General features: G+C 41.5%; 1 protein-coding gene across 1 annotated transcript in view; it reads left to right on the forward strand.

Moving 5' to 3' along the window:
* Positions 1-20184, forward strand: part of LRRC1 (leucine rich repeat containing 1) — a 126571-nt gene that overhangs the window by 81337 nt on the left and 25050 nt on the right. Inside the window, exons 5-8 of the mRNA XM_082663208.1 lie at positions 16292-16348; positions 16640-16703; positions 17089-17163; positions 19821-19965. Of these exons, the coding sequence (XP_082519334.1) occupies positions 16292-16348; positions 16640-16703; positions 17089-17163; positions 19821-19965 (341 nt within the window). The remainder of the gene's footprint in view (positions 1-16291; positions 16349-16639; positions 16704-17088; positions 17164-19820; positions 19966-20184) is intronic.

Consider the following 20184-nt stretch of genomic DNA (forward strand, 5'->3'; position numbering starts at 1 on the left):
CTGGAAGATTCTACCGGTCAAGCCCGAAAGGATAATTTTGCTTTAAAGAGTTTTCAAACGTTGGTACAAAGTGTGAATGAATTTTTCTCTCAAAAGAGCTTGTTGATAGTGAAAATAGTTTTCTTGAGACCAGTTGTATCAATTTCTACTCAAGTAAATCACAAACTGCATTTTTTTGCTTATCGAAAGTGAGGTAGCCTGCAGACAGACATGATATTGTATATAGAGAATCCTAAGGAATCCACAGGAAACTATTAGAGCTGATAAATGAATTCAGCAAGGTTATAGGATACAAGATGAATGTACAAAAATCAGTTGTATTTCTATATAATAGCACTGAACAATCCAGGATGAAATTAAGAAAACAATTCCACTTATAAAGCACCAAAATGAATAGAATACTTAGGAATAAATTTAACAGAAGAAATGTAAGACATGTGCACTGCAAACTACAAAACATTGTTCAAAGAAGTTAAAAATGACCTAAATAAATGGGAAGACATCCTGTGTTTATGGATTAGAAGACTTAAAATTGTTAAGATAACAGTACTCCCCAAATTAATCTACAGATCAACTCAATCCCCATCAAAATCCTAGCTGGCTTTTCTGTAGGAATTGATGAGTTGATCCTAAAATTCATATGGAAATATGAGAGACTCAGGATAGCCAAAGCAGTCTTAAAGAAGAAGAGCAAAGTTGGAGGAGTCATGCTTCCAGATTTCAAAACTTAACTGCAAAGCTACAGTAATCAAGACTATGTGGTACTGGCATAAGAATAGACATACAGATCAATGGAATAGAATTGGAAATTCAGAAATAAACCCTTGCATTTATGGTTAACCAATTTTGACAAGAGTGCCAAAACAATTCAATGAGGACAAATAGTTTTTTTTGTGTGTGTGTGTGGTACGCGGGCCTCTCACTGTTGTGGCCTCACCCGTCGCAGAGCACAGGCTCCGGATGCGCAGGCTCAGCGGCCATGGCTTATGGGCCCAGCCATTCCGCGGCATGTGGGATCTTCCTGGGCCGGGGCACGAACCCATGTCCCCTGCATCGACAGGTGGACTCTCAACCACTTGCGCCACCAGGGAAGCCTGAGGACAAATAGTCTTTTCAACACATGCTGTTGGGACAACTAAATATCCATCAACATGCAAAAGAATGAAATCACACCCCTACCTCACACCACATACAAAAATTAACTCTAAATAGAGCAGAGACCTAAATGTAAGAGTTAAATCTTTGATAGGAAAACATAGGGGTAAATCTTTGTGACATTGAATTAGTCAGTGGTTTCTTAGATATGACATGAAAAGTCTGAACAACAAAAGAAAACATGGGTAAATTGGATTTCATCAAAATCAAAGGCTTTCTTGCATCAAAGGATACTATCAACAAAGTGAAAAGACAACTTACAAGTGGGAGAAAATATTTGCAAATCATATATCTAGAATACATAAAGAACTCTTACCACTCAACACTAAAAAGACAAATAACCCAATTAAAAAGAGGCAAAGAATTTGAATAATTTTTCCAAAGAAGATATACAGATGGCCAATAAGCCAATGTAAAGATGCTCAACATCATTAGTCATCAGATAGATGCAAATCAAAACCACAGTGATACACCACTTCACACCCATTAGATGACTGTCATCAAAAAGATGAATGAATGTTGGTGGAAAAATTGAAACCCTCATACATTATTGGTGGGAATTTAAAATGATGCAGCTTAGGGGATGTAAATTGGTGGAGCCACTATGGAAAACAGTATGGAGGCTCCTTAAAAAACAAAAAAAAGTTTTACTGTATGATCCAGCAGTCCCACTCCTGGGTATGAATCTGGAGAAAACTCTTAATTCGAAAAGATACATGCACCCCAGTGTTCATAGCAGCACTATTTAATACAATAGCCAAGACATGGAAGTAACCTAAATGTCCATTGACAGATAACTGGATAAAGAAGATGGGGTATATATATACAATGGGATATTACTCAGCCGTAAAAAAGAATGAAATAATGCCATTTATAGCAACATGGATGGACCTAGAGATTATCATACTAAGTGAAGTAAGCTAGACAGAGAAAGACAAATATATGATATCACTTATATGTGGAATCTAAAAAATAATACGAATGAACTTATTTAGAAAACAGAAACACTCTTGCAGGCATAGAAAACAAACTTATGGTTACCAAAGGGGAAAGGTGGTGAGGGATAAATTAGGGGATTGGGATTAACAGACACACACTACTATATATAAAATAGATAAACAACAAGGACCTACTGTATAGCCCAGGGAACTATATTCAATATCTTGTAATAACTTATAATAGAAAAGAATCTGAAAAAAGTGTATATATATATAACTGAATCATTTTGCTCTACACCTGAAACTAACACAATATTGTCAATCAACTATACTTCAATAAAAAAGATGCAGCCCCTCATTTGAGGGCGCAGGTCCTTCCTCAAAAAGTTCAACATAGGTACTATATGACCCAGCAGTTCCACTCCTTGTTATGTTTACCCAAGATAATTGAAAACATATGAAACATATGTTTTCATATGGGGAAAACATATGTCCCCAACGCAGGGGACACGGGTTCGAGCCCTGGTCCGGGAAGATCCCACATGCCGCAGAGCAACTAAGCCCATGTGCCACAACTACTGAGCCCATGTGCCACAACTACTGAAACCCGCACGCCTAGAGCCCGTGCTCCACAACAAGAGAAGCTACTGCATTGAGAAGCCCACGCACCGCAACAAAGAGTAGACCCCACTCGACGCAACTAAAGAAAGTCTGAGTGCAGCAACAAAGACCCAGTGCAGCCAAAAATAAATAAATTAATTTATATTAAAAAAAAGAAAACATATGTCTATAAAAAATGTGTGCATAGATGTTCATAGGAGCATCATTCATAATAGCCAAAAGGCAGAAACAACTCAAATTTTCATCAGTGATGAACTGATAAACAAAATATTCTTATGTCTATGTAATGGAATATTATTCAGCCATAAAAAGTAGTGAGGGGGCTTCCCTGGTGGTGCAGTGGTTGAGAGTCTGCCTGCCAATGCGGGGAACATGGGTTCGTGCCCTGGTCCGGGAAGATCCCACATGCCGCCAAGTGGCTGGGCCCGTGAGCCGTGGTCACTGGGCCTGCATGTCCGGAGCCTGTGCTCCGCAGCAGGAGAGGCCACAGCAGTGAGAGGCCCGCATACCGAAAAAAAAAAAAAAAAAAAAGTAGTGAGGTACTGACACATGCTACAATGTGGATAAACCTAGAAAACATGTTAAGTAAGGAAGTCAGACAGAAAAGGCCACATGTTGTACGATTCCATTTATATGAAATGTCCAGTATAGGTAAATCCGTAGAGACAGAAATTAAATTAGTGGTTGCCAGGGGCAGGGGTGGGGTGGGCCAGGGTGAGGGGAACGGGGTGCGGATAAGGAATGGCTTCTGATGGGTCTGAAGTTTCTTTTTGGATGATGGAAATTTTCTGGAATTAGGTAGTGGTGATGTTTGTACAGCCTTATGAATATACTGAAAACCACTGAATAGTACACATTGTAAAGGTGGATATTATAGTATGTGAAATGTATCTCGATGAAAAAAATAAAAAGAATGGACGTTAGGCAGACTTGAGCCTGGTGCTGCCGAGGGATGAGGCTATACCTGGGAAATGGACCTAGGTTTACTCTTACAGGCACTCCTCCCCGAGGTAGGCTTACAGGCAATGTACTGAAGTCGTTTTGTCTCAGTTACTGGCACCTGCTGATCAGGAGGTCTGCACAGCCAGAGCCTCCAAAAGGTCCAGGTGTTGTGGAGGGGTGGGGGCGGGGTAGGGAGGATATAGAAGCCCCATCGGGAACTTGTGGAGGATTTGGAGAATCTGGGGAGGCTCTGCCTCCATCGGGAGCTGCTGTGTCTTGACTTTGTGTATCTGGCTCCATGAGATTCCATATCCTTTGCCATTAAAGAAACCGGTGGCATCAGAAAAAAAAAAAAAAGTTAAGTTAGCCTCAATATGTCTAGACATCTCTACTCTGTTTAATTAAAATTTCTCCTTGAAAAAGAGCATTCTTTAAGAAGAAGAAATATAAGCAATGGACTGGCATGGTGCCCAAAACCCAGTGGTCAGTCACTAAATGGTTATTATCAATAAAGATTTGATTGTCACCATATGCTAATAGAAGTGGAAGAAGCAGATAAGCCCTGGGTTCTCTGGCAGATTGAAGTCAAGTGTGTGGTTGTGATTTTGTGTCTGCTGCCCTTGGGAATGGTGACCTGTTAGTACGTGCTGCCTGTGAGGAATCAATCTTTTTGAAAACTGTTACTGTATTTAATGGTCTTGTTTTTTTTTTTTTGAGGCCCAGAAATTTCTGTAAAATATTTGTTGTTCCAAAAACAAAATGAACAATTTTTAGAAAAATTTCTAGAGCAAAGCCACCATAAGGAAGTTTGTAACTAGAGATTTCTTAAATACTAATCTGGTATTAAAAAAGCAGAAACACTATGAATGTGTGTTTCTCCCCCGTTCCAGTCAAATGTTATTGCCGTAAATGTTTACAGATTTTATATTTTAATGGTTTAATACTGTACTGCCATTTGTTTGCTCGGGGCACCTTAATTTATTCTTTACTTTCTTAATGATGTTGGCCACCGAAATGGAAAAAAAAATCCAAGTGGTTTAGAAAGGAATTTTTGAAATATAGTGGAGAACAGATGTAAATTTTTTTAAAGTAACCCCTCATCCAGTCCCTGAAATAGAATCCTAAAAATATAGTTGGCCTACATTCTGGCTTACAGAAGAGTATAACTCTTGTGCCTGCTCTCAGGGACCGTGTAGAACATTAAGATCAGTGTTCTGGAAAGAAAGCCTTCTGTGCACACTCTTTCTGCAGGAGCTTGTTAGGTGTTTGTCTTTCTTTTCTTTTTTTAAGCCCCATTTGGTGGTAAAAACGGCGGGAGTGAAGGGAGGATAGAAGATAGTGGTTTCTGTAGGAGGAGGATGAGTCCTCCTGATGGTATCACATAGAAATTTAATTTGCCAGAAATTAAAATTGAAGGGTAAAATATCTGTTACTAGGGGAGTGGTTAAAAAAATTAAGGTCTATATAGATAGAGAGATACTATGCAATTAAAAAAATACTGGGGTGTACAGATAAGAAAGGAGACAAATATCTGCTCTGTATAGGATGCTACCTTTTGTGTGAAAAAAAGGAGATAAGCATATACTTTCATACCTGTTTGTCTCTGCATAAAAGGCAACTCTGGGTGAACACATAAATATCTAACAAAAAGGGTTATTTCTAGTGAGTGGGTCTAGGTGGTAGAAAACCAGATAGATGAAAGACAGAAGTAGGAGGAAACTTATTACTGAATACTTTATTTTACATACATGTAGGTTCATGTATTACCTATTCACAAAGTTGACTTCACAAACTCAAGGGAGAGAGACGGCAGAAGATGGTGATTAAAAACGCAGATTCCCTGGTGAATCTTGGCTCTGCCCCTTCCCAGTTGTGGAAGACCTTGTTCAGGTCCCCTCTCTGTGCCTCCATTTTCTCATCCATAAAAGTTAGTTCTTGGAAAGCGCTTGCACCAGTGTCTGTTGCATAGTAATCTGCTGATATCATTATTAGAAGTCGGAGGATTAAAGACCAGTCATTCTCAATTTGCATCTCAGTGTCTAATCCTTGGTCACATATGTAAAAGTATTAGAAGTACCGGACGCTTTCTTTCATCTCTATAATACCACGTGTTGACTGAAGCAGCTGATAAATGCATGTGGAGTTTCTCTTGGCCTGTGGTTAAGAGCCTGGCCCCTGAAGTAGACAGAATTGCATTCAGGTCCCCCAGATGCATCACTTCTCAGCAGCGTGTCCTTTACTCGGTACTGCTGAAAGATATGCAGAGATGCTGGAGTGGAATTGACCAGGTTGCCTTGATGGAGAAGGCTCCATCCTGAAATCTTTTTTTTCTAACATCTTTATTGGAGTATAATTGCTTTACAATGGTGTGTTACTTTCTGCTATATAAGGAAGTGAATCAGTTATACATATATCCCCATATCTCGTCCCTCTTGCGTCTCCCTCCCTCCCACCCTCCCTATCGCACCCCTCCAGGAGGTCACAAAGCACCGAGCTCATCTCCCTGTGCTATGTGGCTGCTTCCCACTAGCTATCTATTTTACATTTGGTAGTGTATATATGTCCATGCCACTCTCTCACTTTGTCCCAGCTTCCCCTTCCCCTTCCCCATATACTCAAGTCCATTTTTTAGTAGTTCTGTGTCTTTATTCCTGTCTTGCCCCTAGGTTCTTCATGACCATTTTTTTCCCTTAGATTCCGTATATATGTGTTAGCATACAGTATTTGTTTTTCTCTTTCTGACTGACTTCATTCTGTATGACAGACTCTAGGTCCATCCACCTCACTACAAATAACTCAATTTCATTTCCTTTTATGGCTGAGTAATATTCCATTGTATATACGTGCCACATCTTCTTTATCCATTCATCTGTTGATGGACACTTAGATTGCTTCCGTGTCCCGGCTATTGTAAATAGAGCTGCAATGAACATTGTGGTACATGACTCTTTTTGAATTATGGTTTTCTCAGGGTATATGCCCAGTAGTGGGATTGCTGGGTCGTATGGTAATTCTATTTTTAGTTTACTAAGGAACCTCCATACTGTTCTCCATAGTGGCTGTATCAATTTACATTCCCACCAACAGTGCAACAGGGTTCCCTTTTCTCCACACCCTCTCCAGCATTTATTGTTTGTAGATTTTTTGATGATGGCCATTCTGACTGGTGTGAGATGATATCTCATTGTAGTTTTGATTTGCATTTCTCTAATGATTAATGATGTTGAACATTCTTTCATGTGTCTTGGCAATCTCTTCTTTGGAGAAATGTCTATTTTGGTCTTCAGCCCATTTTTTGGATTGAGTTGTTTGTTTTTTTGATATTGAGCTGCATGAGCTGCTTGTAAATTTTGGAGATTAATCCTTTGTCAGCTGCTTCATTTGCAAATATTTTATCTCATTCTGAGGGTTGTCTTTTCGTCTTGTTTATGGTTTCCTTTGCTGTGCAAAAGCTTTTAAGTTTCATTAGGTGCCATTTGTTTATTTTTGTTTTTATTTCGATTTCTCTAGGAGGTGGGTCAAAAGGATCTTGCTGGGGCTTCCCTGGTGGCGCAGTGGTTGGGAGTCCGCCTGCCAATGCAGGGGACGCAGGTTCGTGCCCCGGTCCAGGAGGATCCCATGTGCCGCGGAGCAGCTGGGCCCGTGAGCCATGGCCGCTGAGCCTGCGCGTCTGGAGCTGTGCTCCGCAACGGGAGAGGCCACAGCAGTGAGAGGCCTGCGTACTGCAAAAAAAAAGGATCTTGCTGTGATTTATGTCATAGAATGTTCTGCCTATGTTTTCCTCTAAGAGTTTGATAGTGTCTGGCCTTACATTTAGGTCTTTAATCCATTTTGAGTTTATTTTTGTGTATGTTGTTAGGGAGTGTTCTAATTTCATTCTTTTACATGTAGCTGTCCAGTTTTCCCAACACCACTATTGAAGAGGCTGTCTTTTCTTCATTGTATATTCTTGCCTCCTTTATCAAAGATAAGGTGACCATATGTGCGTGGGTTTATATCTGGGCTTTCCATCCTGTTCCATTGATCTATATTTCGTTTTCTTTGTGCCAGTACCATACTGGCTTGATTACGGCAGCTTTGTAGTATAGTCTGAAGTCAGGGAGCTTTATTCCTCCAGCTCCGATTTTCCTTCTCCAGATTGCTTTGGCTATTCGGGGTCTTTTGTGTTTCCATACAAATTGTGAGATTTTTTTTGTCCTAGTTCTGTGAAAAATGCCAGTGGTAGTTTGATAGGGATTGCATTGAATCTGCAGATTGCTTTGGGTAGTAGAGTCATTTTCACGATGTTGATTCTTTCAATCCAAGAACATGGTATATCTCTCCATCTGTTTGTATCATCTTTAATTTCTTTCATCAGTGTCTTATAATTTCCTGCATACAGGCCTTTTGTCTCCTTAGGTAGGTTTATTCCTAGATATTTTATTCTTTTTGTAGCAGTGGTAAATGGGAGTGTTTTCTTAATTTCACTTTCAGATTTTTCATCATTAATGTATAGGAATGCAAGAGATTTCTGTGCATTAATTTTGTATCCTGCTACTTTACCAAATTCATTGATTAGCTCTAGTAATTTCCTGGTATCATCTTTAGGATTCTCTATGTACAGTATCATGTCATCTGCAAACAGGGACAGCTTTACTTCTTCTTTTCCGATTTGAATTCCTTTTATTTCTTTTTCTTCTCTGATTGCTGTGGCTGAAACTTCCAGAACTATGTTGAATAATAGTGGTGAAAGTGGGCACCCTTATGTTGTTCCTGATCTTAGTGGAAATGGTTTCAGCTTTTTACCATTGATGATGATGTTGGCTGTGGGTTTGTCATATATGGCCTTTATTATGTTGAGGTAAGTTCCCTCTATGCCTACATTCTGGAGAGTCTTTTTTATCATAAATGGGTGTTGAATTTTGTCGATAGCTTTTTCTGCATCTATTGAGATGATCATATGGTTTTTCTCCTTCAATTTGTTAATATGGTGTATCACATTGATTGATATGCATATATTGAAGAATCCTTGCATTCCTGGGATAAACCCCCCTTGATCATTGTGTATGATCCTTTTAATGTGCTGTTGGATTCTGTTTGCCAGTATTTTGTTGAGAATTTTTGCATCTATATTCATATATTCATCAGTGATATTGGCCTGTAGTTTTCTTTCTTTGTGACATCTTTGTCTGGTTTTGGTATCAGGGTGATGGTAGCCTCATAGAATGAGTTTGGGAGTGTTCCTCCCTCTGCTATGCTTTGGAAGAGTTTGAGAAGGATGGGTGTTAGCTCTTCTCTAAATGTTTGATAGAATTTGCCTGTGAAGCCATCTGGTCCTGGGCTTTTTGTTTGTTGGAAGATTTTTAATCACAGTTTCAATTTCAGTGCTTGTGATTTGACTGTTCATATTTTCTGTTTCTTTCTGGTTCAGTCTTGGGAGGTTGTGCATTTCTAAGAATTTTTCCATTTCTTCCAGGTTGTCCATTTTATTGGCATAGAGTTGCTTGTAGTAATCTCTCATGATCCTTTGTATTTCTGCAGTGTCAGTTGTTACTTCTCCTTTTTCATTTCTAATTCTATTGACTTGAGTCTTCTCCCTTTTTTTCTTGATGAGTCTGGCTAATGGTTTATCAATTTTGTTTATCTTCTCAAAGAACCAGCTTTTAGTTTCATTGATCTTTGCTGTAGTTTCCTTCACTTCTTTTTCATTTATTTCGGATCTGATCTTTATGATTTCTTTCCTTCTGCTGACTTTGGGGTTTTTTTGTTCTACTTTCTGTAATTGCTTTAGGTGTAAGGATAGGTTGTTTATTTGAGATGTTTCTTGTTTCTTAAGGTAGGATTGTATTGCTATAAACTTCCCTCTTAGAACTGCTTTTGCTGCATCCCATACATTTTGGGTCATCGTGTTTTCATTGTCATTTGTTCATAGGTATTTTTTGATTTCCACTTTGATTTCTTCAGTGATCTCTTGGTTATTAAGTAGTGTATTGTTTAGCCTCCATGTGTTTGTATTTTTTACAGGTTTTTTTCCTGTAATTGATATCTAGTCTCATAGCGTTGTGGTCGGAAAAGATACTTGATACGATTTCAATTTTCTTAAATTTACCAAGGCTTGATTTGTGACCCAAGATATGGTCTATCCTGGAGAATGTTCCATGAGCCCTTGAGAAGAAAGTGTATTCTGTTGTTTTTCAATGGAATGTCCAATAAATATCAATTAAGTCCATCTTGTTTAATGTATCATTTAAAGCTTGTGTTTCCTTATTTATTTTCATTTTGGATGATCTGTCCATTGGTGAAAGTGGGGTGTTAAAGTCCCCTACTATGATTGTGTTACTGTCCATTTCCCCTTTTATGGCTGTTAGTATTTTCCTTATGTATTGAGGTGCTCCTATGTGGGGTGCATAAATATTTACAATTGTTATATCTTCTTCTTGGATTGATCCCTTGATCATTATGTAGTGTCCTTCTTTGTCTCTTCTAATAGTCTTCGTTTTAAAGTCTATTTTTTCTGACATGAGAATTGCTACTCCAGCTTTCTTTTGATTTCCATTTGTATGGAATATCTTTTTCCATCCCCTCACTTTCGGTCTGTATGTGTCCCTCGGTCTGAAGTGCATCTCTTGTAGACAGCATATATACCGGTCTTTTTTTTTTTTTTTTTTGTGATACGCGGGCCTCTCACTGTTGTGGCCTCTCCCGTCGTGCAGCACAGGCTCCGGACACATAGGCTCAGCGGCCGTGGCTCACGGACCCAGCTGCTCCGCGGCATGTGGGATCTTCCCGGACCGGGGCACGAACCTGCGTCCCCTGCATCGGCAGGCGGAGTCTCAACCACTGCGCCACGAGGGAAGCCCCCGTTCTTTTTTTTGTGTCCATTCAGCCTATGTCTTTTGGTTGGAACATTTAATCCATTTACATTTAAGGTAATTATCGATATGTATGTTCCTATTACCATTTTCTTAATTGTTTTGGGTTTGTTATTGTAGGTCTTTTCCTTCTCTTGTGTTTCCTGCCTAGAGAAGTTCCTTTAACATTTGTTGTAAAGCTGGTGTGGTAGTGCTGAATTGTCTTAGCTCTTGCTTGTCTGTAAAGGTTTTAATTTCTCTGTCAAATCTGAATGAGATCCTGCTGGGTAGAGTAATCTTGGTTGTAGGTTTTTCCCCTTCATCACTTTAAATATGTCCTGCCAGTCCCTTCTGGCTTGGAGAATGTCTGTTGAAAGATCAGCTGTTAACCTTTTGGGGATTCCCTTGTATGTTATTTGTTGTTTTTCCCTTGCTGCTTTTAATATTTGGTCTTTGTATTTAATTTTTGATAGTTTGATTAATATGTGTCTTGATGAATATGTGTTTCTCCTTGGATTTATCCTGTATGGGACTCTCTGTGCTTCCTGGACTTGATTAACTATTTCCTTTCCCGTATTAGGGAATTTTGCAACTATAATCTCTTCAAGTATTTTCTCAGTTCCTTTCTTTTTCTGTTCTTCTTCTGGGACACCTATAATTCGAATATTGGTGTGTTTAATGTTGTCCCAGAGGTCTCTGAGACTGTCCTCAATTCTTTTCATTTTTTTTTTCTTTATTCGGCTCTGCCGTAGTTATTTCCACTATTTTATCTTCCAGGTCACTTATCTGTTATTCTGCCTCAGTTATTCTGCTATTGATCCCTTCTAGAGATTTTTTAATTTCATTTATTGTGTTGTTCATCACTGTTTGTTTGCTCTTTAGTTCTTCTAGGTCCTTGTTAAAGTTTCTTGTATTTTCTCCATTCTATTTCCAAGATTTTGGATCCTCTCTACTATCATTATTCTGAATTCTTTTTCAGGTAGACTGCCTATTTCCTCTTCATTTGTTTGGTCTGGTCGGTTTTATCTTGCTCCTTCATCTGCTGTGTGTTTCTCTGTCTTCTCATTTTGCTTAACCTACTGTTTTTGGGGTCTCCTTTTCGCCAGCTGCAGGTTCGTAGTTCCCGTTGTTTTTGGTGTCTGCCCCCAGTGTCTAAGGTTGGTTCAGTGGGTTGTGTAGGCTTCCTGGTGGAGGGGACTAGTGCCTGTGTTCTGGTGGATGAGGCTGGATCTTGTCTTTCTGGTGGGCAGGTCCACGTCTGGTGGTGTGTTTTGGGGTGTCTGTGGCCTTATTATGATTTTAGGCAGCCTGTCTGCTAATGAGTGGGGTTGTGTTCCTGTCTTGCTAGTTGTTTGGCATGGGGTGTCCAGCACTGGAGCTTGCTGGTCTGTGATTGGAGCTGGGTCTTGCCGTTGAGATGGAGATCTCTGGGAGATATTTGCTGTTTGATATTACGTGGAGCTGGGAGGTCTCTTGTGGGCCAGTGTCCTGAACTTGGCTCTCCCACTACAGAGGCTCAGCCCTGACGCCTGGCTGGAGCACCAAGAGCCTGTCTTCCACATGGAAGTTGCAGGTATATTGCCTGTCTCAAAAAATATCTTCTGGAAGAAGATCTTCAGGAGAAAGTCTTCTAGTCATGCACTTAAATCACTTTTTTAAATTCCGTAAGACATCTTCTTAGTAGAATAGGCCAGTATCCATTTTTTAAGTGCTACGGATTACAGTGGGAGTTCCATCTTTATATTCCATACACTATCGGAGGCCTGAGTAGTGGAAGCTGTGGACCCGTGTTCAGGGCCGGCTGAGGTCTCCAGTCTCAGAAGGGAGCCGCTGAAAAGGCACAGATGGCACCTGCCACCTTCAGACCAGTCCCGACTTCAGGTTGTAGCGGTAAACTCAGTAGCTGTAGCAGGACCTTCTTGGCAGCAGCCAGCTCTTCCTTCACGACCTCCCCAGTGTCTTCCCATCCTGAAGTCTTGAATGAAGATGCCGTGTTTGGAAAAGCCAGGAGGGGAGATCATTCGTCCATTCATTTTGGTCTTAATGTCTCTGGTCTAAACGTGCGTTCAAGCAGACCATGTTTTACGTCAGTTCTTCCTAGAACGGCCTGGAGAACCACGTTCTGGAGGGGCTGGTAGGATTCTGTGTTTGGTCTGGGACTGTCCAGGGCAAGTTACTGATGAGAACCAAACCCATGGTTTCATTCGAGAATCAGTTAATGATCGAACTGAGAACGAACAGTCCAGCTTACACTCCGAGGTTTGGGGTTACGTGGGAGGTGGGCATCTGTAGTCAAACCACTGTCTTTGCTTTTTATTCATTGTTGTTCCTCGAGTCACCAATTATGGGTGATGTATCCTTAAAAATTGGCCGGTGCCAGCCGCTCCCCATCTGTAGGCCTGTCCTTGGAGGAGGTTTTGGGCAGAGAGGGTGACTCCTGTGGTTGATAGCATCTTATAGCAATCTTTTCAGATACCCTGACTTGGGGCACACGTATTTGTGAGGCCCCTGATTGAGCTTGGGCACTGGGCTATCTCAAGGAAGCAAGGTACCAAACTGGCTCTGTTAACTTGAAGGGAATATATATCATGCCCTATTTACTGCGATAGATATGATTGTATTCATTTTAGGGGAATTGAGGTGCTGTGGTGAAGCACTTCAGCCAAGCAAATCCAAGTAGTTGTGAGGGATGGCCCTCGTTCCTCTCAGACTCTTTTTAGATGACCTTGCATCAGTGGGTCCCTTGAGTCTGATTATAATATCCCAGTTTCTTCAGTTTAAGATAACGGGGAAGCATCACCCCAGAAAGGATATTATTTTATACACTTTATTTTAAATTAATATTTGAGTTTTGAAAGGTTACAAAAATAGGATATTTTTTGTTGTCACTGTAACTAACACCCATGCATCCACATTTCCCTACTATCCCCAAATGATAGAAACTAAGAGGTTTTATAGTCAGAACCTTCTTACGTAACAGGGTGTTATATTTGGGTGTTAGCACGATAGGTGATGTTGTTATTATAAGTTCTGTATATTCACAAGCCTGTTGGTGTTTTTGCAGCATTTTCACTCAAGAATGATTTGCTTTCAGTAACTGTGGCCTCTGCCTTTTCCCCTTAAGACAAAATTTAGAGATAATTTCAAAATGTGTTATCATATTTTTAAAGTGACATAAATCAACAAAAACCCCAATGTCCTTGGTGTGGTTGAGGAGGTAAGATTTCTTTATTTGCCCCAAATTGACAAGTGTTTTTATTTTATTTTATTTTATTTTTAATATTTATTTATTCGGCTGCACCGGGTGCTAGTTGTGGCACGTGTGATCAGCATGCAGGATCTTCGTTGTGGTGTGCGGGATCTTTAGTTACGGCATGTGAACTTTTAGTTGCGGCATGTGGGATCTAGTTTCCTGACCAGGGATCGAACCCGGGCCCCCTGCATTGGGAGCGCGGAGTCTTAGCCACTGGACCACCAGGGAAGTCCCTGACAGGTGTTTTTAAAATGTAAAGTATAAAGAGAGAGTTCCAGAGAATGGTGTTCCCCAGGGCGAGGGCAGAGTCTTGGCTTTCACCAGATTTGAATTGTGGCTTTGCCGCTGTCTGATGGACCTCACTTTCCTAATGGTGTCATCCCAGTGGTATTGACAATGTGCTGGTTGTTCCTGGTCCAGAGATGACCCAGGTAAGGCGCCTCAGCCAGCGTCTCCTGCCCCAGGTGGCGTCCCAGGTGGCGGGCGGGTCCCAGCTCTGTTCTGTTTCAGGCAGGAGGCCTCAGACCAGGACTGCAGACCTTGGTGCAACACTCAGTAGCAGGGCCTGGGTGACACTGCTTCTTTGCAAGATGCTTTTGATGCTGCCCAGGGAGTAAAGATTTTGAAGCAAAGAAGGACTTTTCCCCTCCTTTCATTAGTGGATGTCTTTAGTGGGTCAAAAGAGGCATGAAAGTAATGACCATTAAACAGATAAAATGACAATTCTATCAGTGGTTTTTAAAATAGAAATGTGAAAGCAGCCAAATGATGATCACCTTCCCCATAAAACTGGTTCCAGGAGCATTTAACATTGGAAACAAAGCCCTTTGTTTTTAAGTTTTTACTTTTACAGTGAGTTAACGTCCTGTCTCCCCCTTATCTACAGGTTGCTTTTGGGGGCAGAGACTGCACCCTCTCCCTCCCACGTTCTATTTCTTCTACGTAAAGCCTTGGCCCCGAGGCAGTAGAACTGGGTAGCTGCGACTCCCACCTGGGTGCATTTTGGGGAGAGACTAATTGATATTAAATTCACAATTACTTATTAGCAGGGATATTGACTTTTTCTTTAAAAAAAGTATGTTATAAAGAGTTGTATTTGTTTGCTCTTGCTTTAATTGTGAAAACCGTTACTCAGCTTCTAAATTTCTAAAATTAGTTTTAGTTCTCTAAAATTAGAGGAGGAGATACCGTATCTGTGCATTTCCTAGTATAGTTCAAATACGCTTTCAAGCCCATGGGCTTTACGTGTGTATATGTATCGTTCCTGAAAATCAAATTTACATTTCTGATATTATGAAACCGGCTTTGTCAGTGCCCGCGATTCTGGCTTTGATGTTGGAAGGAGTACAGAGGATTAAGGCAGATGAGAGTGTTGGGATGATGTCTGACTCCCCGTGTTCTGTGCGCTCACACGTAAATGCCTTCCAAATCTTGTCGTTCCTCTGGTGACATTAGCAAAAGCTGGAGTTCTCTATTGGTTAGAGCTTAGCACAGTGGCTGCTGGAGAAATAGACCAACCGATGATCTACTGAATCAGTACCTCGTGCCAGTGCTGACATACTTGGACGTGTGTGGTGTCTGCTGATTCAGAATTGCCACTGCCACCCAGATCGTCGGCATCTGGGGAGAACGTCTGTCTCCTTGCACCGTGTTCCTAGTAGACATGGATTACAGCTGAGAGGCAGGAGAATCTGCTGAAAAGAGTGCCATTCGGGGTTTATTAAGAATAAAAGCGGGCTTCCCTGGTGGCGCAGTGGTTGAGAGTCCGCCTGCCGATGCAGGGGACGCGGGTTCGTGCCCCGGTCCTGGAGAATCCCACATGCCGTGGAGCGGCTGGGCCCGTGAGCCATGGCCGCTGAGCCTGCACGTCCGAAGCCTGTGCTCCGCAACGGGAGAGGCCACAACAGTGAGAGACCCGCGTACCGCAAAAAAAAAAAAAAAAAGAATAAAAGCAACATTACCACAGCCACTGCTTGTTGACCACAGTCTCGCATCGTGGGCACCGCGTGGAGTATGTTATTACTTGAGTCCTCCTGCATCTCAGTGCTCCCTTGCCCTGTAAACTTGTGGTCTTAAGTAGAGCATGTGGACTTTCTGGACCGATATGCCCACTGCTTTCAAACGGGCATGGTTTCTCACTGATGTTTGTAAGAAGAGCTCCGCGAGATTAAAGGCTTTCCTGTTTTTATGGCAACAGCACATTTTCGACATTCTAAAGCCTAGAAGCACATATTCGGCTGCTATCTTGGTCCTGGGAGTGGTTGTCTTTCAAGGGCTAGAGAGTTATTTTCACATATCCACTGTACAAAGTATAGGCATGAGGGTGCCTTACTGTGATGACCCTGCTCTTTTTATTTTAATATTAAAACTTGGGAAGTGGAGATGATGCTGTTTTCAGTGGGGGTGGGGGTGGTCATAGATGTTTTCCCCTGGGAAGTGACGTACAAGGTCTTATTAAGAGTTGCTCCTTGTGGAGTGTGTACTTTGCGGGGGGTGGAGTAGGAAGAATCTCAGGAACTTTCCTTATACTTTTTCCTTCTGTTCATTTCTAGTCTTTATAACCTGGCTTCACTGGAACTGAGAGAGAATCTTCTTACGTATCTCCCTGAGTGAGTCTCTGGGGAAAAGGAGAGGGGGTTATGTACTGAATGAACTTCTTGAAGCATTAAAAAAAAAAAAAAGTACTACAGTATCTTGTCAAAAAGAAATTCTGTGCCTTTTGGAAAATTTGAGAGATGCCAGCCTTCTCTCAATAGTCCTTCCTGTGCAATAATTATGACCATAAAATCCAGATGAATCTTATTTTGGGAAACTAGTCCAAGTGAGGAATGCTGTACTGCTCAGCATTTCTAAGTTCTAAGAGCTCCCTCCCTTTGTTTTTTTGTTTTTTTTTTTAATAGCTCTCTAACCCAGCTACGGAGACTAGAAGAACTTGATTTAGGAAACAATGAAATATATAATTTGGTAAGTCTGTACTGAAGAGAGATTTGAATTTCACCTTGTCCTTAGTCATGATCACAAAATATTTTGGGGGAGATCTGTAGGGATGCTTGTAAGCCAGTGTTTCCACGGATACAGCTTGGCAGCATTAGAGAACGTGCTTCAGTTCACACAGGTTAAGAATTATGATTCAGGGGTGGAGGGTCACGGCTAGAGATGATGGGTATCAGTGGAAACAGCTGGCATTCTTGGGGAGCATTGGGGATACTTTTAGGAAGGGGGGCTGATATTGGAGAAGTCAACAAACAACCTCTACAGTACCCCATTACTAACTGTTGAATTAGGGTTCTTTCTTAATAGAAGGCTTGAAATTGGAGCTTTGCTACCATAACATTGCTTTTTGTTTTAGCCAGAATCGATTGGCGCTCTCTTACATCTAAAGGATCTCTGGTTGGACGGAAATCAACTGTCAGAATTACCTCAGGTGAGTGGTAATTTCACACTGTCTCCCCCAAAAGGTAAAACCACCACCGCCTTCATGTGTTTCCTGCCTCTACATAAGATTTTCTGTAGGAGGGATCTTGAAAACCAAAACATTGGTTGAAAAAGCAGATTTGGAAAAATATATTGAGCATCCACCGTGCTGCATTGCTGTAGAAACACTGAAAGCCTCCACCCACCATTTCTAACGATAATAAATATATCCTGTAGTGTGTGAAGTCTGCATTTTATTTCATCCTTGCTCTATGCTTGGCTTGCCTGCGTGAAGCCCAGCAAATTTGGAAGTTACCACGATGCCAGATTGAGATGGTAGAAGTTTCTGCCACTGTTTGTGATGTGCCAAGTGCTTTGGGATAAGTTGGCCCCAGTTTGCCCCGTAATAGTTGATGTAAAAGCAATGCAAAAAGCTTTTATTTCATATTTTTTCCAAGTGTTGCTATGGTTTAGCTGGAATGTCACACGCTGTTCATGTTTTTCCTGCTGTTACCGAGCGTGAGAACCATGTTCGGAATGAAATGGAGTCTCGTGTGGGCTTCTGAGTACGTCGTGGTCACCTTGTGGGTCCCAGCAAGCAGGACCCGCTTTCTGGTCAGTTGAAAGAGAAACTTGAACTAACAACAACACACGGGCATTTCCCCCCTTACTTTGTTTTTCTCCAACTATTACTGAAGTTTACTCTTTGCTGTCTCTTACAGCCAGGGTTAAAGTCAGAATATATTTCACGATGGTCTAGGTGTGTGTATTTTACAGTAATTCAGAAGCTGTCTGCTGGGCTGTGTGAACCTGTCGTAATGGGACCGTGCACTTGGGGTGGGAAATGTGTATCGGTGCAGGGAAGCCTAACACCAGAAAAAAGCATTTAAGTAAAATTCAAATTGTTGTAGTTATAGTGCTGGAATTACCATTGACATCACCCGCGACTAATGCAACTAAGGAACTAATTTGAGTGTATTTCTGAGTTCTTGGCTGCATTTGGGAAAAGGATAGGACAGAACAGTAACTGGTGTGGGCAAGGGTTTGATTAACACTTAGATTTCTCTAGGAAATTATGAGAAATCTTGATTGAGAGGATTCTAGTAACTTAAGAGTCAAAGGGTGGGGGGAAGATGCCAGGAAGTTATTAAGAAAGTAATAAAACATCAGCTGTATAGGATGGATAAACAAAGTCCTACTGTAGAGCACAGGGAACTGTATTCAATACCCTGTGATAAACCAGAATGGAAAAGACTATGAAAAAGAATATATATATATATATATATATATATATGTATAACTGTGTCACTTTGCTGTACAGCAGAAATAAACACAACATTGTAAATCAACTATACTTCAATAAACTTGAAAATATCAGCTATTAGACATGCAGGGGGAGAGTATATGTGTGGACAGATGTACATAAACAATTATGTGCAAAATGCCATGTCCCAAACACAAAGAAATGAACACACCACTGGTCATGTTATTAATGGTTATTTCAACATCTCATTTGCCCGCTTGTATAACCTTCTATTAAGCCAGGACTAAACACATCAGACAGTCCCAGATAATCAGAATTATTTTCCTGTCTTCACAGATGACAGAAAGAAAAGGAGACAAAGCCATTGTTAAAAGGAATGAATGAAAAAGTGGAAGAACCTCAGGGGCCTGGCATGAAATTAGTAGAAATGTAGTCTGATTTCCTACAGGCAGGGAATGCAGGGGTGGGGCTCACAGGATGTATATTAGGTGGGAGATAAACTTGGAAGAATCGATCCCAGTTCAATGCCGGCTGAGGAGTTTGTGCTTATGTAACCATCAGGGAGCCACTGGAGTTAGAGGAGGGGTCTGATTCCGTGACTGGAGCGATGTTTCCTGGAGGGAAAGATGGAGGCGTGGTTTGTGAACAGACGTGGGCACAGGATGCCCAGACCAGTCCGGGTGGGAGGGTACTGAGAGTGGGAACGTAACAGACTGGCAATGGCACGGAACAGTGGAGGCGGTTATCAGAGAGAAACTGTGCCCTTGGAGAGCGGAAGGGTACGATCTCTCTTGAATGGAATGTGAGCCTCATAGAGGCACCTCCCTCACTCATGGGTTGGCTCTTCTGCTTCAAAGCAGTCTGCCTTTCTTGTCCCGGGTGTTAACGGTGTCGGCGGGTCTGTGTGCTCCAGTTTGGCTGGGGAGCAGATGCACCGATGTCGTAACAAGCGCTGTCTGTCATGGGAGATAGAAAGTAGATGGTTTCCTTCCAGGACATCTCAGGCTCACTCTCAAGTGCGAGCTGCCTTCTGAGTGATTGATTCCAAACTTGGAGAACTGGATTCTAGCCTCCTTTTTTTCCCCCCACTAATCTGTGGGACCTTAAAACGACTCATCTTCTCTTGGTGCCAACCTCCTCATCTTATTAAGGGAGTGATTCCTCACCTGCATGACGTCGGAGGGCTTGGCATCCCTCCCAGCTCCGTGTGTGTGATTCACACTGCTTTCGGTTTTCACTGGAAGGGGGTCTGGAAACTTACCCCTGCCTTCACACTCACACCGGCGCTAAGGAAACATCCTTAGGACCACTCTGGGATTCGATTTTGAAAAATCGCTGTAACAAATTCCTCCATACCGTGGCAGGTTCAGGCATGACTTTCTTTTCCTGTGTCGTTGATGTAGGAAATAGGAAATCTAAAGAACCTGCTCTGCTTAGATGTCTCTGAAAACAGGTTGGAAAGGCTTCCCGAAGAAATCAGTGGCCTGACGTCATTAACGGATTTAGTCATTTCCCAGAACTTGTTAGAAACACTCCCAGATGGCATTGGTGAGTATTGAAAATAACTAACTACCAAGGTGCTGGCTCTTCTCAGGTGCTGGGGACGTGATTCCTTCAGTCATTTGTTTTTAAAGAAGGCAAGCAAGGAATATTTAATACAATTAAAGTTTCTCCATATGCAAGCGTTTCTGTCGCCCTGGTCTGGTAGCAGTTATACGTGTTGTTACTTTTAAGTGTTGGCCCCTGTCTACTTCCTCCACATCTTAT

This window comes from Grampus griseus (genome assembly GCF_964374135.1).
Source record: "Grampus griseus genome assembly, chromosome: 10".
Lineage (NCBI taxonomy): Eukaryota > Metazoa > Chordata > Mammalia > Artiodactyla > Delphinidae > Grampus > Grampus griseus.